Source organism: Cheilinus undulatus, linkage group 3 (assembly GCF_018320785.1).
Source record: "Cheilinus undulatus linkage group 3, ASM1832078v1, whole genome shotgun sequence".
Classification (NCBI taxonomy): domain Eukaryota; kingdom Metazoa; phylum Chordata; class Actinopteri; order Labriformes; family Labridae; genus Cheilinus; species Cheilinus undulatus.
In genome coordinates this window covers 34,467,083-34,491,057 of record NC_054867.1, presented here as the reverse complement: position 1 = coordinate 34,491,057, position 23,975 = coordinate 34,467,083, and the positions used below count along the sequence as shown (strand labels likewise).

General features: G+C 39.0%; 2 protein-coding genes across 4 annotated transcripts; both read left to right on the top strand.

The window, feature by feature from the left end:
- The first annotated feature begins 816 nt into the window (after positions 1-816).
- On the top strand, positions 817-6,389 carry zmynd10 (zinc finger, MYND-type containing 10). The gene is made up of 12 exons (XM_041783745.1): positions 817-929; positions 2,743-2,851; positions 3,003-3,119; positions 3,189-3,242; positions 3,366-3,518; positions 3,625-3,713; positions 4,176-4,270; positions 4,351-4,523; positions 4,953-5,078; positions 5,161-5,282; positions 5,370-5,495; positions 6,161-6,389. The coding sequence occupies exons 1-12, from the start codon at positions 841-843 to the stop codon at positions 6,258-6,260; spliced, it is 1,353 nt and encodes a 450-aa protein (XP_041639679.1). The 5' UTR covers positions 817-840; the 3' UTR covers positions 6,261-6,389.
- Positions 6,390-6,952: 563 nt separating this feature from the next.
- On the top strand, positions 6,953-23,888 carry LOC121507126 (ras association domain-containing protein 1-like). 3 transcript variants are annotated; one of them, XM_041783302.1, is made up of 8 exons: positions 6,953-7,299; positions 9,019-9,198; positions 9,452-9,804; positions 12,920-13,044; positions 21,925-22,029; positions 22,116-22,401; positions 22,562-22,677; positions 22,781-23,888. In XM_041783302.1, the coding sequence occupies exons 3-8, from the start codon at positions 9,486-9,488 to the stop codon at positions 22,925-22,927; spliced, it is 1,098 nt and encodes a 365-aa protein (XP_041639236.1). In that variant the 5' UTR covers positions 6,953-7,299; positions 9,019-9,198; positions 9,452-9,485; the 3' UTR covers positions 22,928-23,888. The 3 variants fall into 3 exon arrangements, with proteins under 3 accessions (XP_041639236.1, XP_041639235.1, XP_041639237.1); XM_041783301.1 differs by lacking the exon at positions 9,019-9,198 and having other exon boundaries at positions 6,954-7,299; XM_041783303.1 differs by lacking the exons at positions 6,953-7,299; positions 9,019-9,198; positions 9,452-9,804; positions 12,920-13,044 and adding an exon at positions 19,299-19,782.
- The last annotated feature ends 87 nt before the right edge of the window (positions 23,889-23,975 follow it).

The window sequence follows — 23,975 nt, the reverse complement described above, 5'->3', positions numbered from 1 at the left end:
CAAAGTGGAGTTTAGGTGTCATTTTTGGCTTTCACCAATGAAAGCATCAGACCAAAGTATTAGAAGCTCCTGCTGCACAGTTTTTGTTTTCATTTTATGCAAGTAGTAGGTAAGAACTCTTCAGCTGAAGAATCAGCAGAGCATTGGCATGGTAAGCACACCTTGCACCTTAAAAGTTGTCAACTCCGCTCTGTGATTTAAGTCGGTCTTCCACTCCATGCCTGAGTTGCTGTTGCTCCTAAAGGCTTCTGCTTCATATCACTTACAGTTGACTGTGGAATATCCAGCAGGGGTGAAATTTCATAAGCCATCTTATTGCAAAGGTGTCAATGGGGAGTGCATAGCTTGGTCCTTGATTGTATACACCTATTGCAACAAGAAACACCTGAATTCAATAATCAACAGCTGTGACCTAATACTTTTTGTCCATGTAGAGTTATTAAACATGCAGCTTGTAAAACATAGCCTACTACCACTTTCCATTTATACTACTTAGCACCAACATTAACATGCAAATTATACATTGAAAATCCTTTTACCTAAAATACTTTGAGAATATTTTGCTGGCAGCCTTCGCTTATATTTTTCAGTGTACTGCTGTTGTAATACTTCCTCCAAATTTTGGCCGCCTCAACCGTTGCTGTTTTTGGAGAAGCCCCGCCCCCCTCTGGCGGCAAAGAGGTACTACTCCGTGTGTGCTCAGTTGACAGTAACCATAACAACCGAAGGACGAGTGGGTATCACTTACATTAGTTAACTTCGAAACAACTTAACGAGTTTGTAAAGTGAACGACATCTTCTATTCATTAGAGCGTTTGCGGAGTAAATCTCTAAAACAGGATGGAAGTGTCTGTAATCCTTCCTGTGGAAGCGGAGGGATTTGTTCAGAGTCTGAAAACTTTCTCTCTTAAAGAAGTGGGATCGACAAGGTAATATAAACCAGCTAGCTTCAGCTAACGTTAGCAAGACCATGACCAAAATTATTCTCTCAGTTTCAAAAAAAGGCTCGCTCACAGTTTGTGAACTCAAGTCGTGAATTTATTATTAATGATGTTAAATTAAAAGCATTAGCATTATTGATGTTCTTTGTTTATTTGATGTTAGATTAAAAACCACACCTAGTCTATCAGTTCCTGTTAACGACAAAGTGCTACCTGGCTTGTCATAGCTACCCTTTTCATCATGTTAGAGCCAATCTAACTTGGCTTGATGTTGCTTAATATGGTTTTATATTTGCCATAGGTGTGGAAACATTAATTTGAATATACTTGGAAGGAGCTGCCTGCCTCCCAGACTATCATGTACAAATGAGGACAAGATTATTAGCCCCCATGTGAAAATTCATTTTTTTAGTATTCCCCAAATGCTGTTAAACAAAGCCAGGATTTTTCAACACATCATTGCCCAACATTTTAATTTTATTGTGGATGCTTACATTATTTTACTTTGCACACAGAAAGTTACTGGACAGAGTGAATAAGTGGGTTTGTATTTCTGGCAAGGCCTTAAGGTGGTTTCAATCTTATTTGAATATCAGATATTTTAAAGTTTGTATGAACAATCATGTCTCCTCTGGTCCTCTGGTGTGTGGGCAGTCTGTACAGTCAGTGTCAGGGTGTTTTATGTTATTCTTATGCTGATGATACTAAGACTATTTTTCAGCTAATCCACGTTCCCATAATCAGCTCTCATCTCGCCAGAATTGATTGGCCTCTATCAAAGACTAGATATTTGTTCGATCTTAACCATGATAAATCTGAAATACTTGTACTGGACCGCATCATTTCACTGCATCAGTTGAACAGTTTATTATCCTACATTATTCTTACATCAAAGATAGAGGTAAAAACCCAGATTCAGGTTTTGACAAACACCTTACGTTTAAAAACTACATCACAAAACTTGTACGGACTTGTTTTCTACATTTACAAAACACTGCAAAAAATAAGACAAATGCTCTCACCTTCAGACCTGAAACTACTCATACACACTTTCATTTTCTCCCATCTAGGTTATTCATAACTCTTCATACATATGCCTTGGTCAATCCTCTCTAAACTGTTTAAAATCAGTTCAGAATGCCAGACTATTAACTCAAACCAGCTACCGGTCCCACATCACACCCAGTCTTGCATCCTTCCATTGGCTTCCAGTAAAATTTAGAATCGACTACAAAATCCTGCTACTCACATATAAAGTTCTGCACAAGCTCACCCCCCCATCACATTTCTGACCTCCTTGTTCCATAAATCACTCCTCGCCCACTCAGATCATCTAATCTTGACCTTCTCCATCCTATCCTCTAACTTCAGAACTAAAGGTGATTGTTATTTTTATGTTCTAACTCGTATTTCTTTTAGAGCTTAGGTCATCTCCATATTGTACTGTATTCTTATTGTGTTCTGTGATTTACCACTGATAATTCTCTCCTCTCTGTTTTATTTGGGGAGCACTTTGTAGCTAAGACAGCAACTTTGATCAATGTCAGTTAAAGAAACCTTGAACAAACGTTTCAGTCTTTAACTAGAAAGAGTGAAATATAAGAACATTATGAATCTTTTTTCTGAGCTTCAGCTTTGAGGATCTGAGAGAAGACCTTATTGTGGATATGTGGTTGATGAAACTAAATGAACATCTCCACTTTGATTGGAAATTAAGGAACAGGGAACAGACAGGTAATAAAAGACTTGAAGTTTACTAAAGGTGCTGTGTCATGATTTCTCTGTCTCTGGATATTGACAGGTGGTTCAAACAGCACGAGTACATCGAGAAACTTAACATGCAGGCGATACTGAATGCTTCTGCCACGCATGATGAGTTTGTTAAAGAGTTCTTAGTGTCACATGGAAAGGTAAGTGCTACCTCTTATATATGATGTTCAATTAAGAACAGTAGCCTGGCCTTCAGAGGATTGTCAAACAAATTTGTTGTACCTTGTAATCTACATGTAATTTTGCTAATAATAGTAAGTTATAATAAACATGTTTCATCTTTTTCTCTAGGTACCTGTTCTGATCCATGAGATGATCCTTGTTGAAGTGTGGAAACACAAAATCTTCCCCATCTTATGTCAGCTGCAAGACTTTAATCCCAAGAACACATTTCAGCTTTACATGGTGGTGAGTGCCAATTAAGATTTAAATTATGATTTTCCAGCACTTGTAGCTGATGTTTTGTGTTCTTCTTAGATCCGCCATGAAGCCACAATCATTAATCTGCTTGAAACAATCATGTTTCATAAGGTCAGTGTGGTGAAATTTATCTCCTGAATTTTCTATTAAACCACCCACTGTTGAAGCATAAAATCCATTTTAAGGAGGTTTAGCCTAATGTGAAGTCATAACTGAATTTGGTTTATGGTATAGGATTCCTGTGAGGCAGCTGATGATGCTGTTCTTGACTTGGTGGATTACTGCCACCGCAAACTCACCCTTCTTGTCAGCAAAGCCACAAGGGAAGGCATTGCAACTCACGGGCAAGAAAAGCTGTCAGGGAGCACAGCTGTGTCCACCAAAAAGGTGAGAGACTCACATTTAGGTTGTTGTTGGTTACAGTATCCAGAACATTAGATGGAGGTATTCTAAATCAATGGATAAATCACAACTTTCTTTTTCTTTGGTGAAGGAGTTACAGTCACAGAGCGCTGAAATGGAGTTTGAAATCTCCCTGAAGGCCATCTCTGTGCTGCGCTACATCACAGATCACACTGACAGGTATGGAAAGATGCATGGCCTGTTGCACCAGCTATGTATAAGTTATGTCTTAAGTTATGATGTAAAACCCACACTAAGCCCAATGTTGACACAAGGAGCATTGTAATTTAAGTTGCATCAAAATTATACATTTGATGTACTGGTATTTGTTTAAAAATGTAAACCCCTTCTTCTCAAATGATATGAGCTGATATGATCATGTCTCAGCTGCAGGCTAATGTCTTCAAAGTGTCTCTTTGTTTGACAAAGACTCCTACATGCACAGATAACACATTTATGATGAAAAAAAAAAGAATAAATACATTTATAAACCTGCATTAAGTAAATGTTCTGCTTGATAACTGCCAGTGTGTTCGTCATTACAATGGTTTCATATTAGTTTTTTGTTGATTGACAAAATAATCATAAATATTTTGGCTTTCAAAGCTGACAGAAGTCAAGTATATGTTTTCTCTTTTCCAGTATCAGTGTTATCACCCGCATGCTGTGCACCCACAACATGCCGTGCGTATTGGTTCAACTGATTGACGCCTGTCCTTGGAGTCGCCGTAAAGAAGGTACAACTATCACATCTCTTGTCACAAATCATCCTCAAATGGTGTGTTGAAAAAAGTAAAATGTGCATCTTTCCTTCAAGGTGTGGTGGAGAAGTATATAAATGGAAAATGGCAGAAGATTCCTCCTGAGAATCACTTAATGATGACAAAACTTGATGGTCAAGTCTGGATTTCACTTTACAATCTGTTGCTGAAAGAAGACTGCCAAAGGAAGTATGACTTCAACAACTTTAACAAAAGCCAGCTTCTAAAGGTATTCCATGATTAAAAAGGTTGACTTTGTCTTGCACCTGTCAGGATTTGTACCATTCTTTGATACTAAGGTTGCTTCAGTAACTGGATAACCAGTGGGACTTTAAATATCATCAATCACCTCCTGTTCCTCTACTGTAGGTTATCTGTTTACTGAAGCACAGGAAGTGTGTGAGTGCCAGATCATTGTCCTCCAAGTTCTTAAAACACAGATTCAGCTTCCAAGGGTTGTTTTGACGAAGATGTTTCCTTCTATTATAGGCTTTCTCATCCTCTTCCTGCTGCATTAATTATATAAACAGAGAGTCTTAGATGTCCTCTTGTCATCACTGTATTGTACAGTCTGCCTAACTCACATAAAAAATTCTGATGACCTCTGACTTTGTTATACTTGCTGCCACATTGTTAATTCTATGTTCGTGTACCACAGCTACGAGGTTTTCTGACTGAGGTGTTGGTTGATCAGCTGCCGAACCTGGTGCAGCTGCAGCGTTACCTGGCTCATCTTGCTGTTACAGACCCCGACCCGCCAAAAAAAGAGCTAATTTTAGAACAAGTACATATCCATGCACACACACATCTATTAGCACAGCTTCAGCATGTCTGTATGCTTACATTAAGCACTGCTTTGTCTGTAGATCCCAGAGATGTGGAATAGCATTGTCAGAGAGAATTCTGGGAAGTGGAAAGCAATAGCAAAGCATCAAGTCAAGGAAACATTCAACCCATCTGAAAGTGACCTGAGGTTACAGGCACAGAGGTATTGATGAAAAACACAAATCTTAGTACTGAAGATGGAAAAACAAACAACACTTTTATTATCAAAATGATTTTATATCTTTTCTAGATTGGCCCAGACGTACAACTTAGATGTGATGGAGAGTTTACTACCTGAGAAACCGAAGTGTGCATCCTGTGGGAAAGAGGCTACCAAGAGGTGCTCAAGATGTCAGGGAGAGTGGTACTGTCAAAGGTAGGACTTAATATGAATATAAATAAATGTTGCGGTTATACGGCTTTTATTTTTATTATTTTATTTGTCTGTTACCAGGGGAATAACACACTGAACTGATGGATAGATGAATAAATGGATGGATCAGTTGACTAATGGATGGATGGAGCAGCCAATGGATGGATGGATGGATGGATGGATGAATTAGTTGGCGAATGGATGGATGGATGAATGGATGGATAGATGGATGGATGGATGAATGGATGGATGGATGGATGGATGGATGGATGGATGAATTAGTTGGCAAATGGATGGATGGATGAATGGATGGAAGGATAGATGGATGGATGGATGGATGGATGGATGGATGGATGGATGGCTCAGTTAACTAAAGGATGGATGACTGGATGGATTAATGGATCATTTAACTAATGGATGGATGATCAGTTGTCTAATGGATGAATGGAAAAAGTATTACATGGATCTCAAATGGACTGATGGATAGTTTGACTGATAGATGGACAGTCATGAATAGTTAGATGGATGGATAGACAGATTGGTGGAATGACAAATAGATGGACCTAATGATCAATAAAATTCACTATCTTTTGTTTAAAAAATACAATTAGTCCATTAATTTCAAGCCTTCTTTGTGTGCTAAAAGTGTTTTTTTTTTTTTTTTTCAGAGAATGTCAGGTAAAGCACTGGCCAAAGCACAAGACAGTCTGTCAGCTGATGGCTAAAGCCACAGAGATGATTCAGAAGGACCTACAGATCAACAACTGAGAAAGACAGCCAGGACATGGACAGACAACACATCTGCTTATGTAGTTTACATTTAGACTCCACCTCATGAAATAGAACAACTTCTTTCGTTTTAAACAGGAAAACTTAGTTTCCTGTTTCAGTGTTAGGTTCCTTACTATATTATTTATATTTCTTGCCACAGTTTTTTAATAAATTTATTTACTTCCTATTTGTCAAAAGATCCTATATGCTCCAGTGCCAGTAAGTAAAACCTCTTCATGTTTTTGATTAGTGCTTTGGACAAGAAAGGCTGTAGATATTTTAAATTATCAACAAAAGTACAGAACCTGAACTATCAGACTGGGTCACTTATTTACCCAGTTAAAAGCTCTGGTCGGGTTGTGTGGTTTCTCCTCTTGGTTAATATTCCTGCTGGTTAATGTTCAGACTTTACCCTCCTTGAGTGTATAGTATGTTTACTTTCTGGAGAGGTGCTGGCCTCTCTGTGAAAATATGGAACATGGGTTACTGTAGAATTATGCATAACGATTGTGTGCAGTTAAATTTTTCTGTTTTATATACGGTTTAAGTCGCTGTGGTAAATGAAACTAACTACACGTTTGAACCATAAGACTGTAGAAAGTGGTTAGACTCTGGTTTGAGGGAGGGGGGCTTTACACGCCTCCTCAGCTGTGCTCAGGCCTCAGAGAAGCAGCTCCCCCTATGTGAAAACATTCCGGATGTCGGTATTTCTTAGTCTCATCTCACTCTCTCTCTTATGATACTCCGCTTCCTCCTGCAACACGCTGACTGAATCAATAGATGAGTACCATCCTGAGGAGGGCACAGATATCGCCGTAACACCGGTGTTACAGATAACATAACAGCATGTTGTTCTACTCGGTGTCTCTCTGAAACCAGCCGGGGATGAGAGATTATTTCCAGAGATGTAGCCGAGGCTGCACACCTCCGTTACTTGGAAACGCACAGAAAAATCTCCGCGGAAAGTTTTTCTCTTAGCATGAAAGAAGTCTTAAGACAAAGCGGAGGCCGCGGGGCTGTTTCCTTACCACTTCTGGTAAGTAAAACTGATTTAACTTGACTTTGCAGATACAGAAGTGATTAGTTGAATTGACAACGCCTGTAGCTTGATTTAACGTACGATTAGCTGATTGCTCCAACGAGCCTTGAGTGCGCCAAGTAACTAGTGACTTTTAGACACAATGGGAGAAAAAAGCGAATTCTACAGGCTACATGAGCATGTTAGACTTTGGGGGATTACATATGGCTTCATACCAAGTCTCATTTTATACCCTGCTGAACTGGTTTGCAGACAACCAGTTATTACATAATATAGAGTAAGTTATGAGGGCAATGTAAAACAAGCAATTTTTAAAAAGGTCTTTATTCTACGGTATATATGAAAATGCCAAAAAACATAAATAACAGCATGGGCTACTGACATTTTTTGACATCTGCAGTCAGCCTACTAAACTTGTTCATTTTATTAAGGAACTGAATGTTTGTTTATGGATAACTGGATTAAAAGTGTTTGAATATTCTTTTATATGTTGCAGTCATCTAATACATAAAATAGAAGTTTGGCGACTTTCGCTTTTGATGCTGTAAGTAAAATGAGCTTATAATACTTTTACTGAAGTAAAATGTTCATTCAAGAAATTAAGTTTTATTTGTACAGTCTGGCTCACCCACTGAAATGGCCCCTGAAAGGCCAAATGGACCCTCTTTAGATGTCACATAATAATATCAGCACCTGCATGTTTGCTCTCCTGGGCTTTGCTCCAGTCAGAGTTGGAGCAGACTGAGCAGTGCTTGCTGCACGTCTTAGCAGTGCTATATTTAATGACAACATTATCTAAACTCTGAGGATCACTCTCACCCACAGTGTTAACATTAATAAAATAAAGGCGCATGAGTGATGGTAGGTATTTGAAATAAACTTTTTACCCCTTTACAGACAACTTTGTGTGATAATAATAATAACTATTTTTTTTAGCTCTTTTAAACAAGTGTTTACAAAGTGCTTTCACATGTACAGAAGCAAATAGAAAAGCAAAGCAATAAAGACAACAGAACAAATGAAAACCAAACGTCATCAGAAGAACACACACAGTTAAAGAACCTAAGCAAAAACCTGATCAAGATAATGACCCGACAGCATCATAAGACATCAAGAACCCAGATGTAGTGAGATACCATGCAAACTAAGACATCATAGGTTCCCCAAGAACCATAGGAACCCAGACAACACATGAACGCAGTTACAAATGTTGAGACCAAGAAGACCAAGATTCAACAAGATGTGAGAAATTAAAAGAGAATCAAAGACGAATAAAAACCACAAGAGAGATAAAAGCAATTAAAGGCAGTAAAATGTGATAAGAAAATAAAATGAAAGCTAGTAAAAAACATAAAATATAAAGGGGAAAAAAAACAAGACTGAATAAGCTATAGAAATATAAACAGTTAAATTAATAAATAAAATAGCAAAGGTATAGAGATGAAAAGCAATAAAAAAGTAACAAGTATTTAAGGGAGGATGGCAATAATGATCGAAAAGAGCACAAAAAGGTGATTAACTAAATCAAGGTTGATAGAATAAAGGCAAATAAGTCAGTGGAACTGAAATATGCTAACTCATTAAAAGGAAGGTAAAAATGTGTAAAAAGATAAAAACCAAATAAAGGAAAATATCATATAAAAGCAAATCTGTAAAAATGAGTTTTAAGAAGAGATCGAGAAGATGCCACTGATTCTGTGTGCCTTTTCTCCTCAGACAGGCTGTTCCAAAATTGAGGGTCCCTGATGGAAAATGCTGGGTCACCTTTAGGTTTTAAACCTCAACTTTGAAACAACCAGGAGGCCCCCTACCTGAGGATCTGAGGCTGCAGGCTGGCTCAGAGGGCATTAATAATTCTGATGTATAGCTGGAGCCAGATCACTACATGCTTTAAAAGTAATTGGTAAAATCTTAAAATTAGGGTGATGTGGAGGTCATCTGTTAAAACCAGTGTGTGTTGGTGTAGAGTGCCGAATCATGCTGAAGCTTTCTCAGGATCATGAACATACTTGTAATTATATTATTTCAAGGAACATTAATCCACCAATGGGAAAAACTCAAAACTCACAACATACTGCACATCTTAAAGTTGTGCGGTATGTTCAAGTATTTGTATTGTTGACTATATTTTTGTTTCTCCACCTGTCAGTGATGATGGAGGAAGTGGATCTTTAAGTGACACAATGTCTTGGGAGGAGTTCATCGAGCTCCGGGACCTGAGGACGAATAGAGAACAGATAGAGCTAACTGGCTCACGTTCACCCTGCTCGCCTCCTCGCCTGGAGAGAACGAACGCTCTGAGGATCAGCCCAGGGAAGGTCCCAGACCTGCTGAGCAGGGTTGGCATCATCAGAGTTCTGAGTAGCTCCCAGGACCCCCATATCCCTGAAGAGAAGGGAGAGGGGCACAACTTCCAGCCCTGCAGCCATGCCCAGCCAACATGGTGTGACCTGTGTGGAGACTTCATCTGGGGCCTTTACAAGCAGAGCCTGCGGTGTGTCAGTGAGTCAGCTTATGTAGGATGTTTGTGTGACTGCCTTCGAGCATTTGCATGATCAGAAACTGTGCAAGACAGGAAGTTGGTCAAAGATTTAGCCACATATGTAGGTGCAGCTTGTACTTGGCTGTAACCATGGCTTTTATGACTGTTTATAGAAATTGTCTTCATGTGGTCTTTTGTAGGAATAAATGAGCTGCATTTAAGGCAAAATATTCAAACTTTATTTTACCCTAAGAAAATGATCTTAGCCTTTATGGAAACAAATTCTGAAAATTTGAAGAAAATGTCTGGACATGCTGTCTTACCATTTCCATAAGTTGACTTACACATGCACTTCGTAGGGTGATACCTTTACTGTTTGCTAGGAGGGGGGTATGGGGAGTCAAGACATGATGTAAAAAGTAGGCTACAGCATGGAAATGGCAGACAAATGCCAGAATGAACAATGTCTACCTTTATTTCAGTGTTACATGTAATTAGGGACGGGAATCGAGACCCGGGTCCATAAGGACATGGTTCTGTGTTTTTGAAATACCCGAAAATCAGCGAAGTTTTGGCTTATCGATACTGCTGTCAAGTCTCATAGGCTCTGTGACGTAATGTCATTTTAAGACATAATTGTTGTAAAAACATACATCAATTCTTTCAAAGGGAACATAAACTAAAAGCACATCAACATTATTCATCACCAGAATGTGGTACCTTCAACTGTCAGCTTGAGGAGAAAAGGCGCTGATGAGACGAGATGCATGCACTCATATGCGCCTGCGCTGAGAATAACAGGCTCTCATACCCCTCTTTTTAGCTGCTTCAGGACAGTTTTCTCCTTCATCTGCTCAGATAGATGCTGATAAGTGCCCCAAAACTTGTAGCAAGTCATGTTTGTTAAAAGCATTAATCTAGTGTATAAATCCGTAGTGGAATTGGCAGAATTAAAGTTAATTGGCGAACTTAACTAGCTGAAAGACGAAAATATGATATGTTCAGGTAACCTCAGTAAATTAGACAACTGTATTGTATATGTAATGTTCTGTTAAAATGTCTCATAAAAATGGGAAAATTTAGTTTTTGACGAGAAACCCTAATAAATACAATTATGAATATAAAGAATGTGTTTATATATGAGGGATATAAAATAGATGTTACAGACTGAATCAGCTTTTTAACTCAAGCACTACTCAGCTAAGACCACTCAAGTGTAAATATTTGTCTCCATTTTGTTTTTCCACCAAACTATAAAAGTATCGATAAGGACTCAGATCAATAAGGAGTATCGATAAGGGTATCAATATGAAAAAAAAATTAACGATCTCCATCCCTACATGTGTGATAAGTACAACCTGGTGGGAAGAAAACAGTCTGAAGCGCCTCATGACATGTACAAAATTTGAGCTGGTTGCTCATCGGTCACAGGATGTAAATGTATTTTTTCTCACCTTGGCTTACCCTGGCACCTTGCAGAAATGTTAAGGGGAAATTCCTGCTGAAGACGAATTAAAAATGTTGAATTTCTCAGCAGTGAAAAAGCTTTTGAGTATTTGTATGCTACTGTGTAAGTGGTTTTTGTGGCTGGTTATCTAGATTCAGTATTTACTTCAGGCTTATTTTAGAGTTGCAGCAAACCCTGAACTTCCTTTTCATCGATTGAAACCCACTGACAACTAGCTGTGGTTTTGCTTAAAGCATTTAGTATGCGGGGCAAAAGTAGCAACTTAACAACAATATGATTATGAAACCACAATCAATGCACAGTGCACGCTCTGACAAAACACACTGATGATCATTCTAAAAGCTCTGTTGTAAAAAACTGAGGATGACTGCTGTTACTGTTCAGGCTTAGTTGAAGTGCATTAATTTAATATAAATGTTCATCAGGTAAACACTCATCTAGTGTGGCATATTTAACAAGGTAGAAGCGCTGGCCGCTGGTGTGGCTCAACTGATGGAGCAGGCGCCTGTGTATGGAGGCTACAGTTCTTGACACACTGGTCTTCTGCCACTCTCTCCCCCCATGTTTCCTGTCCTTCTCTTCAGCGGTCTTATGTAATAAATGCAAAAAGGCCCAAAAATAATTTAAACATAATACAGATGTCCTACAATCCACATTGACAATTGGTATGTCAGAATTTTCTTGCATCTACTGTCTAGTTTTACAGTCTGACTTGACGCCAACAACATGTATCCTGAAGCTGACCAAAATGTCACATAAATGACAGTATTTATTTAGCTAGGCTAACTGAGGTCATTTTCTGGAAATGTTCCCACATTCATTCCTCAAAGTCTGTTTGGTAGATGGACAGTCCACACTGTCTTCATGATACATATAGACAAGTCTGTAGCCGTTTCTTCTTTGTTTTCTTCTTTTTAGAGTAAAAGAACCCTCTCATCGCAGATAGCGCTTCTGTTTAGCAATGATTAGCACTCATTGAGCTGCCTCTTAAACAGCCTTGAACTCGTACACAGTCGTGAAGACAGTACAGGACAAGATTTACTTGTTTAGTTCAGCATGGTGCCATTGCTTTAGGACAAGGGTTGAGACAAGGGTCTCGAAGTTTTTGATAGCTGAGGGCCAATTTAGGAACCCAACATTGGACTGAGGGCCGCCGAAGGAAGAAAAAAATTGAAAAAAAAAATCCCATTTGTAATCATTTTAATGACCAGTTTGCATCTCTACAGTTTACATTTATTGGTCTGCATCCAGTAATGTGCAGTAAACACATTTTAATTAATAAATGAGGCTAAGCCTGGCAAAACTTGAGAAAACCTTGAGAAACATTGTAATGCACACAAAATCCCTGGGGTTTTCTGCCCTCTACAGTCAAATTTGGGATATAACAGTCCTGTGTGCAGTCCATTTCAGAATATATGTAAGAACTTATTTAGAACAAACAGTCAGTTTCAGTGTACCTTGCTTCCTGTCTTAACAATTGCGGGCTGCCAGAAATGTTTCTGTGGGCTGCAATTGGCTCGTGGGCCGCACTTTGAGAACCTATGCTTTAGGACAATAAAGTTGTAGTCTGATGAGGCTGTTAGTGGCCAAAGGAAGCCATCGCTCATTAAGAATTGGTTTTTATTAAGATGTTTGGCAGCTGAACTCAGTGGCTTTCTTTTTTTCAGATTGCAGGTTCACATGTCACTACCGCTGCCGCGCACTGATCCGCTTGGACTGCAGCTGGGACCGAGGCTTTGTGTCTGACCACACATGTGTTGTAGAGCACACAATAGAAACTGACACAAATGTGGTAAGGAACCTAGCATTTGGCTCTGCACTCCTCAGTCATTGAAAATAACTAATGTCATTACAATTCACATTTAATATGATTCATTTGGAGAAAATGTTGCTTCTACAGGCCTCTTTTGTATGTTACATTATGTGCTACCTGATTTTATTTAATGAATAATCTGCTATTTAACATGTGTTAAATAGCCTGAAACAGGAACCTTTTTACAAGGAAAAAAAAGTATACACTCTTCAACGACATCACTATCTGCTCACGTTTAACCAAAAGTATCCTGGCTCTGAAAGAGCTCACTGTACTGTATCTTTGCTTTAAGCAATCACACAGGGAAGCACCAAGGAGGGAAACAATGAGCAGCATTATATTTATAATGGGAAGTATTAAGATTTGAGGGAGAAGAGGAAATATGAGTCATTGCAGACAACACATGATGTAAGCTCTTGCTTGCTGAATTGATCTCTAAAATAATCTTTTGCATAGCCCTTAAGCTTGCTGTTTGTCCCATTTACATGTGTGAAATACAAATACACTGCGTACACAGTATAAATACACAGACATGACGCCCTGCCAAAAAGAATAAATACAACCTGCCTTCAAAAACAGACCGTAATCACCATCAATGGGTGACAAATCAGACAGGATCTAATATCCTTAGATAATGCTTTTCAGGGATAGATTTGTGTACTGTCTGTCATGAATCTAAAATCATACCACAGTATGACTCTTAACTACCACTTTAGTATATCCTACACTGCATAAAGAGGTAAGTCAAGTCTAAAGGCAAGTTGTTGTTCAGTCTCGTGGTAGGAGGTTGTATTCTCTCCCTATCAAGCAGCTGTGGCTTATCAAAATGGAGACAGGAATCTAAAAACTTCAACAAGCTGTGAGCAGAGACTTAGCAGAACCAGTTTTTTTGTTGTGCGCTGACCTTTTACACAGCAGATGAGTTGTCATGCAGTAATCAAACAGGTGGAACAAACCTGTGTTTGCATGTGGTGTTAATTGTAGTCATGGTGAAATGATCAGAAAAACTAGTTCCAGGCTGGGAAGACTCACATGAATGCCCCTTCAAGCTGGAACATCTCCAGAAAGTCTGCAAGCAATTTAGTACAACCCCTGATGAGCTGATGTCATAATTCACAAAAAAATGGAGAGGATAGTACATGGTGAATTGATTTTAATGACATTTTTTAAAACGAATGATTTTTATATGATTTTGTTTTCAACACAGAATCTATTATTGAGTCATCACAATGAGTTAGAGAAGTTATTTATATGCAGTAACACTGGCTGTCAGGTCAAGCAGCATTTTAATGGTTTTGAGGGAACAATCTGGTAAGGCAACAGGCCTACTAAAACAGATTAATAACAACTACTAAAACATAAGCTTGAAGTATTGAAATGTAAGGTTTTTATAGTTTTCATGTTGATTCTACATCATGACAGCACACACTGAAATTGGAAGAACCAGAAACAAGAACAAAATGTGGTTCATCTTAAAATGTCACCAAAACTAATGTTAATTATCACAGTTAAATCTTGAAATGACATATGAAAAAAAGAAATGAGATGTGGAAAAAAAAACAAAAATTGTAGAACAAAATCATGCTGCAGACAAAAAGATTTGGAGCACTTAAATGTTTTATTTTTGGTTGTCAGTGATCCCCAAAGTGGAGCTTGTGGTCCCTCCCTGGGACCTGAAGTTATGACAGGGGGTTCCTGTTATGACATTTATGGGATAGGACTTTAAGGTTAATGTAATGCCAACAGTGACTCTACACCAGTCTTCACAACTACTATGATATGAAGTCTTATCTCACCCTTAACTTCACATGCACAACAGTGCATGATGAAAAGAGCCACACTCTTTCCTTTAGTGTTTATCCTATGTTTATGGTTGTCTGGTGAGGGATGAAGGGCTTGACTTTATCTGTATCTGCCAATGGAAACGACTGGGTTAAATTATGATCATGTCAGAACAGTTGAAGGGCGTTAGGTCTTGCCTTGTTTCATATCTTAGTCAATACTTGTGTTGAAAGCCTAAACTATTGCGTCAAATATAACCACCTCCTTAACATGTGATAGAAAGATCCTTTCCTAACTTTAGCGCCTGCAGTAAAGGTGCCTTCTGTGTTTTGTAATGTTTTCCTGTGTGTTATTACCTAAGACAAGCAAAGGGAACATGGTGGGTGGGATGTTCAAGAGAAACAAAGGATTAAGACAGTGGTTATAAACCTTCAAATCATAGTAATCATAAATTCAAACAGTTTATTTTAAGTTTTGAATTATGTTCATTTTCCAGCAGAAATTAAAGAAGACTTCATTTTTGATAAAGGTTTACAGATATAAGATTTTTCCTACAAAAGCTATAAACCTGGATTTTGTCTTTCTTCACTTTATAGCTTCTATTGTTTTGAAAATGGCGGTGTTTGTTTAAACTGATGGCTTTTTACTATTTCCCAGTATAACATTCCAAAAGACATTTGTTGGGGATGTACAATTTCTGATTCTAGATATTTTCAAATTCATTTTAGCTGATACTGAAATATAAGTGTTGTCCAGATCTGTAATTTTGATCTTTAAAACACATGTTGAGAAGTCCAAATGATAAGGCTAAACAAAGAAAAAGACTTCAGCTGGCATTTGTCTGTTGGTCCTGCCCAAAACCCCTGCAAGTTTATTTGGATGTACAGCTGATATTTACAGCCAATATGGGTCAGTAATCATAGCTAATACAGGCCATTATATCGTTTGTAAGATATAATTTAATGCCAACAAAGGCCCTTATTTACAGCCACTATAGGCCAGTATTTTTGGCTGATCCCTGGCGATATCTTTAACCCATATAGGCCAATATTTATGACAATATAGGCTGATATTAACTGACAATATATGCTGATATTTATAGACAACATAGACTGATATTTACAGACAATATAGGCTTATATTTACCGCCAATATGGGCAAATAATCATAGCTAATACAGGCCATTAGTAACAGCTCATATAGGTTGATATTTATAGCGTATATAAGTTGATATTTAATGCCAATAAAGGCCTATTATTACAGCAAATTTAGGCCAATATTTGGCTTATATGGGCCAATATCTTTAACTCATATGGGCCGATATTTAATGACAATGTAGGCTGAAATTTACAACTGAAATAGGCCAATATGTACAGCCCAAAAAGGCCCATATTTACAGCCGATATAGGGCAACAGTTACAGCCGATATAGGGCAATATTTACAGCCCAAATAGGCTGATATTTACAGCCCATATAGGCCAATATTTACACCCATTATATGCTGATATTTTCAGGCAATATATACTTATATTTACAGCCAATATAGGCTAATGCAGCCCAATAATTGTAACCAATATAGGTTGATATTTAGACCTGACACAGCCTAGTATTTACAACCATTAATAAGTTACAAGTATCAGCAGAAATTCTATTATCTGTCAATACAGACAGTTGACTCATTAAGCTAATATCTGCAGATGAAGATACCATGCTGATAATATTGTGCATTCCTAACATTTGTTCTGTGTTTCTGCTACCGGCCCAAAATGTAAAACAACCCTAAAATGTCATAAATTGAAAACACTTACATTTGAGAAGTAGGTTAACAGGAAATGTTTGGCTTTTTGTTTTGGGGAAAAAAAGACTCAAACAAGCCACCCATCATAAAAGTATTGCTAGATAGAAGCAGCACTTATTTACTAATTTCTCACATTAAATACATTACTTGAAAAACGCATGTGAAACAACCACCGATCAAACTTTTACTTGTTTAGAACTTTTCTTGCTGCAAGTGCAGTCTTAGTGCACACAAGTGGACAAAAACTTCAGACCTGCAGATTCCTTTTCATCAGAATGTTTGATGTAATGATTTCTGTCTGTTCATAAGGAACCTCTGCAAATGTAAAGGAAAATGCTTCTAAATCAAGCGGCAACCTGCGGTCCTGAAAAATGAAGCCAATGCGGAAGTGCAAAAAATTGCAATACCGCGGGTGTCCACTTGGCTGGCTGCAGGAACACCAGAAGTCCTGTCTGGACACCTGTTAAACAGCCGGTTTTTACACTCGAAATAAACTGTTGTACAGCCTGGTTCAAAAAACCAAACTTGCCTCATTAGCTACTGTCTTATTGTGCTCTTACTGTACGGGGGTGAATTTTTTAGTACCATGATCGTTTGGATTATATTTAGGATAAACTTCACTTCGCGCTGATTGGCGCATCTCATTTGATTGACAGATAGCTCAACAGACAGAGGCTACATTTATGTCAACCAGAATGCTAGCTAGCTAGCTGACAGGAAGTCGGGCTTAGTCGCGCTAAGTGGGAGTCTGCCTATTGTAAGCAGATGACTGATGTCGCACGGTGTTTGTCAAATCCTTTCTACAGTGTATGTTCTAAATACTGTCTCCCCTTGCTGAGATATCTATCGCCAAAGACAAAAAATGACTACCGTATTTTCAGGACTATAAGTCGCTCCGGAGTATAAGTCGCATCAGTCAAAAAATGCATCATGAAGAGGGAAAAAACATATATAAGTCCCACTGGACTATAAGTCGCATTTATTTAGAAACTGACACACCGTTGTCCATGCTCTGATAGAGAGGCGCTTGCGTTGCGTGAAGCGGTAACACCAAGAAGGCCCGCCTGCAAAGTCATTCATATTCCTCTTCTCGGCAACTACCAGGGCGTGGAGACGTAACTGCACTGTTGACAAGCTTCTCCTGGCAGCATGTTATTCAAGCACCCATCTGCGGACTTGTTCCTCCAGCTCTGGCCATCTTGCTTTCAGCCCGTGATTAGCTTTCTTTGTTTTCTTCATTGCAGTAAGAGTAACTTCTGCTTTTTGCCAGTCCCTCACAAGTTTCTCACTAACTCCAAACTTTCTTTCTGCTGCTCGATTACCATTTTAGTTAATTTTTTCAGTGGTACAGGAGCATATAGCATATCGCATATAGTTGTTACAAGCCTAGAGCGCCCTCTCGCGGCTGTAGACGGTAATGTTTACTCCTTGTGCATGTTAGTCAGTATGAATTAACATTAAAAAACAAGTTAAATTATATATATTTTGATATATAAGTCACACCTGATTATAAGTCGCAGGACCAAACTATGAAAAAAAGTGTGACTTATAGTCCGGAAAATACGGTACTTAGTGACAGTAGTCTATAATATTGTGTGACTGTAACAATTTAAGATTCGGGAGTCAGTGCTAGTAAATGCCTTATTCACGGGGGATGGATCTTTTCTGAGAAAAAGAAAAGTCACAGTGTCATAAATCCCACTCAGAAGTAAAATTCACACTCTTTCTTTTAAGTTCAGGCCTTTGTCCTGCCTTAAATGTAACAACAACCAATAGGCCTTCTGGGCATATTAACATTTTCCTCGAATAAGCTCACAAAGAAACACTTTAAACAACTAAAAACTTGTTAGGGGAAACTCCCTGGGCCCTGTCATTTCTTGAAGCATACTGTTAGCCAATGAATTATAGTGCAGCCTCTCTGGTGGTTAAAGAAAGGGTCATGTGAATTATTCTCGTGAACAAATCATATTTTAGAATACAACAGCCTGGAGAGTAATCTTTTCAGTCATGGTGCTATGAGAGTTGTAGGATAAAATATTACAAGATAAAGGCCTACTAAGCATTTAAAAAGTTAGGATTTTTGGCCTCATATATTTTCTCTTGACCCCTCTTCTGATCTTTGATGATTTTCCAAACCCTTCAGTTTTCAGGCCTATTCTACATACCCATAGCACTTCAGATTTCTGTTTGGCCTATCTCTTCCATACAACGTGATCATCTGAGGGTCTTTGTTTTTTTTTTTTTGTTTTTTTTTTTTTTTACAACTTCATAAAAAAAAAAAAAATAAGAAAGTAACTTTAAATGGCTTCAAAGCTTGAAATGAATGCCATTTTAGTATTGTTAGGATGTACTATGTGAGAAATGAATGAAACTCAGATGTGGTCTGTGCTCTGTGGTGTGACCAGACAGCCTTATCACAACATAATGTCTTGATATATTCCGCGGGGAAAGCATCAGCATCCGGGGCAGCCAGCATCAGCAATAAATGGGGGGGGGGGGGGGGGTCTCTAGCATTTCCTCTCCGGTGGCCAATCCCGCGCTGCCCCGGTGGTTTTGTGTATTTTCTAATCTCAAGTCAACGGACATGGGCTGGGCCTCGGCGGCGGGGGGAAGGAAGAGAGAGCGGTAAGGGCGGGGGCTTGAATACATCCTGTTTCTCACACAGACAGTCTTGTAGTGGAAACGTGGCCGGTTGATAAACTTAGAGACAGTAAGTTAGCAGGATTTTATCGGTTAAATCGTTGTTATCAAAGCGCTTTCGAGATACGTTATCGTCTTGGAGATTAATTAACCGTTACGATAAGCCGAAAGCCGTTAGAACATTCCAGGCTGCCGTTAAGACCGTTTTCTGTGTACCCATCAAAGAGTGATTTATTACCCAGCAGTTTTTTTGTCATTTTAGTTTGACTTCGGCTGTTAACTTGAGTGTTTCGTTCATTACCGTAGTCAGCATGTCAAGCGAGAATAGCAGCTCGGACAAAACCCCCTCTTTCGAGATGACCTGGGGCAGCTCCACCAGCAGTGGCTACTGCAGTGAGGAGGACTCCGACTCCGAGTTTGAGCAGTACTTCACTGCCCGGACATCTTTCTTCCCTAAAACCCGGAAAGCTAACGTTAATCTTAATAACGTAAAGAAGGTGAGAAGAAATGTTGACGTTTAAAGTAAAAAAATATTTTAGAAAAACAAGTCAGTTCCTCAGTGTAAAGGGGAAGTCTTACCAGATGAGAGGGCGATGGCTGGTTCCTCTTTGTGATTGTTACTTCTGTTCACTAATTTATTTTAACTATTGTACAAAACCAAGACATACTTATGATCATATGCTGTGATATGTTGTTGCATTTACATTGTGTTTACTAAAAGACACTAGAAGATAGTATCCAAGGTAACTTGCAAAGGCTGGAGCTCTACTTCCTCTGGTATTGAGGAAGCTTATTATGATAAAAATGCATATCAGCTATAAGCACAGTGAAGAATAAGTTTTCACCAAGATGTTATTGGCCTGGAAACACTAAAAAGCATCTTTTATTTTTCACTGTAACAAGCTCAGACCTGCAGCTGAACTCTTGCTGAGAACAACCAGAAAGTCATGTTATGTGACGCAAACCCGCATCTCATGTTTCCACTCCTACACCCACTTTTGTTTCCCTAATGTCTCAGTCAGAATTGAGTCATGAATTGTTTTGGATTTGTTCATTTTCTGTTCCCTTTGTCTCCCCACACCCACTCATGTATCAGTTTTCTTGGTGGGAAACAGATGTAGGTACTAGAAACTGTGTGACTCTTGCTTTTGTTCCTCCTCTGTGCAAAAAAACCCTGGTTTTGTTATTATTTTCATAATTGCATTTTAATATGACCCTCCTTCATGTGGGCATGTAGAGACACAGATGTTGTTTGCTTACCCCCTACTGTCTATTACCATACTGAGAAGCCCAAGCTGCCCCTCATATTGATTTATTGACTTTTTTAACAGCAATATATTAACTTTACAGTCTTTCAATTTGCCTGAGGATCTCATCCATTGATCTTTGCTGCTTGGCAAAGCCTTTTCAGAGGTCTACTAGATCTTACAACTTTGCCAGGGTTGTTACCAGCAGGAACAGGGGAACTTGCACACAGATGGAAGCAGGTTGTAGTCAGATTAATTTAAGTGAAAGATGCATGAAAAAGACCTTGTTTAGTATAAAGATCAGTATAAATATCAGCGCAAATATGAATAGCTTTCACAGGATTATAATTCTTAGGAAACACCCTATCCTAACTGTAGGGATTAGCTCTAGTACAGTGAGAATGTAAAATTGTGCTCCCACAGAGTTCAGTTCCTCTTTGTACAGGAAATACCAACTGGTTAGTAGACCCAGGAAAAGACCTAATTGAGCCAATGGCGCTGCAGATGCTGGAGGCCAAATGTGCATGACAGAAACATGACTGGGAGAGTGTGGCTGATGAGGCAGCTGACTTCACAGGATGTGCCTGTAAAACAAGGGGGGGCATTGTCTCTCCCACTCGTGAGAGCCTGAGGAGGGGAGTCTATTTTTACATGAATACCAAGTTAAGGAATGCAATGCAAAACCGTTGGTCGCAGCCATTGCAAACAGCTGCACATACACTCTCCCTCCTCTCTCTCTTAACCCCTCCTTCACAGAGAATCAGAGCAGCCAAACAGGATTGGCCAGCACTGACATCATCGTTTTGCCTCGTTGTCCGGAAGTTGCGAGTCTGATGCAACTGGTGCTCAGTGCTAGAATTGGAAAGGCCTAACAGAAAGTTGATTAACAGCCCTTGCACACTGGGGGTGTTTGTAATCTATTCCTAAATAAACATCATTTTTGCTCAAGGAACTTGTTTAAATCAAATTTACATCAGTGAATTGCAGCTTTTACAAGATAGTGTTGTCCAACAAAGGATAAAATTGCATTAAGTGAAAACTCTCAAACAAGTTCTGAAAAACCTTTAAGTTCTTCTCATTTACTGGCAAATTGAAGCATATTACCATATTTATCTGTGTTGAAGTCTTTCTGTGTGAAAGGCACTTAGTTTAAAGAGTTATCAGCTCTTAAGTCTTATTTTTAATGACACTTAGCAAAGTATGAACTTCCCTGCAACTATAACAAAATAAGAGATTGTAAATACCACAATTTAAAGCCATATCCAGTATTCATTCATTGTACTTGTCAGATTTTGGGTGTAAGGCCTGGGTTGCTCTAGCCACACTTGTGGTTTAGAGGTAAGCACTGACACCTGGTGGTCTAACACTGCCACTCTTCTCTGTCCTCTCCAGGATGAGCAAATCGAATGGGGGAAGCAGGAGCTTACAACTCCAGATATTCAGCAGAAGGTGAAGGAATACAACGCCCAAATCAACAGCAATCTCTTTATGAATATGGTGAGTGGTGCTGATTAATAACAGGTACATGTATTTGATTTTGAAGGTGGCTATACCCTCAGGTTAACTTTTCTGTTTCTTTACAGAACAAGGATGGCTCCTACACCGGTTTCATTAAAGTTCAGTTCAAGCTGGCACGACCTGTGTCAGTGCCTCCTCCAAAGAAAGGGAGTCAAGATGCTGGAGGGAGGAGGGCTAGCGGGGTGAAACGCCGCACCTCCTTCTACCTGCCAAAAGACGCTTCCAAACACCTGCACATCAGCTCACGCACTTCTGCCCGTGAGGTCATTGAGGCTTTGTTGAAAAAATTTACTGTGGTGGACAATCCTGGCAAGTTTGCTCTGTTTGAGCGCAGCGAGCGTCATGACCAAGGTATTACCTTGCTTTATTTTACATCCAATCAGTGAAGTGTTTGTCTCTTGTCTTTATAGGGGAATTTTTCCTAATTCCACTATAATTTTAAACTTTTGTCTAATTTTCAAAGGCCAGTTTGCTGTCCTCTAAATTGAGTGTTCTTGTTTGTGTCATTCAGTGTATGTACGCAAGCTGTCTGATGATGAACGCCCTCTCCGCTTGCGTCTGTGTGCTGGGCCCAATGAGAAAGTCCTCAGCTTTGTTCTGAAAGAAAATGAAACTGGAGAAGTCAATGTGAGTGCAATATTGGCATGTGAACCAAAGATCCACACCATGTGTTTCATCGTTAAAAAAGGGTAAACTGTAAATACTTTCATGCATTTTTGTTTCCTTACAGTGGCATGCCTTCTCCATGCCTGAGTTAAAAAATTTCCTGCGCATCCTGCAGCGTGAAGAAGAAGAACACGTGAAGCAGATAGTGCAGCGATATGCTCTGGCCCGCACTAAGATGAAGGAGGCTCTGGCTGGTTCGACCCCTGGCTGAGATGACTCTGCAATGGGGATTTGAATATGCTCCTATTGGCTGGATAATCATGTGAAGATGACCAGGCATCGCTGCATCCAAAGATCCCGAGAATTAAACCCAAACACCTCTTCGGTGAACGAAAGAGTGAGACAGGGCGCAAGACAATGAGAGAGCAAGCTAGCGCGAATGATGCGTGTGAGATGATGCGAGAGATGAGAAGTGCCTTACACCTGGAGAGTCTGATGTGCCTGAGAGAATGAGTTGAGAGAAGGGAAGACTGGCAGATGAGGCTGTGGTTGTATCCAGTGATAACTTTTTGTCATTGGGTACTGCCTGATTATCCTATTTACTTCAGCTAGGGGAACTAAACTTTGAGTTTAGATTTGTAAGGACAATGTCATCCATAGCTTTACCTCCACGATTCAGGGCTTAAATCAAGCCTGTAATGAGCAGAAATTCAGATGTAATAATGATGCCTAAATTCAAATATGTAATGTGTCCAATCATGATATTACTGCCAAATTTAAAATAAAGTAAATCTGGTCATTAAAATCCCCCTTGATAACCTCATAGTGACATTCATCCTGTTATGAAGCTGAAAGGTTTTAGGATTTTCTTTTGACCCAGCCTCAAAAATCTGCCATATCCTCTCACCACCCCTGATGGGTGCAACTCTTTTTTTATTTTACTGTCAGTTTGTGAGCCTGACTTGATGAATGGACATTTGTATGCGATTATGAATGTCGGAGAGCAGTGACAAAGTCACTCTGGTTGACTGGAACTTTGAATGAATATACATTTTCATGTTTCAGTGGGAACTGTTTGTCATTCCTTTATATTTGTTTTATTCTGTCCTTTAAAGAAAATTCTCTGTTTCTCTGCTCACTTTGAATGTATGTGACTATGCACAAACTTAAATGTTGTAGCAACCTTCATAATCTGAGATTGTGCAATGCGTTCAAGTAAAGTTTCCATTTTCTATCGACCTCTTGTATTTTTTCCTATGCCATACATTTTAAGTATCATGAGAATTATGAAGTGAAAATTTTGCATCAAGTAATTTGTC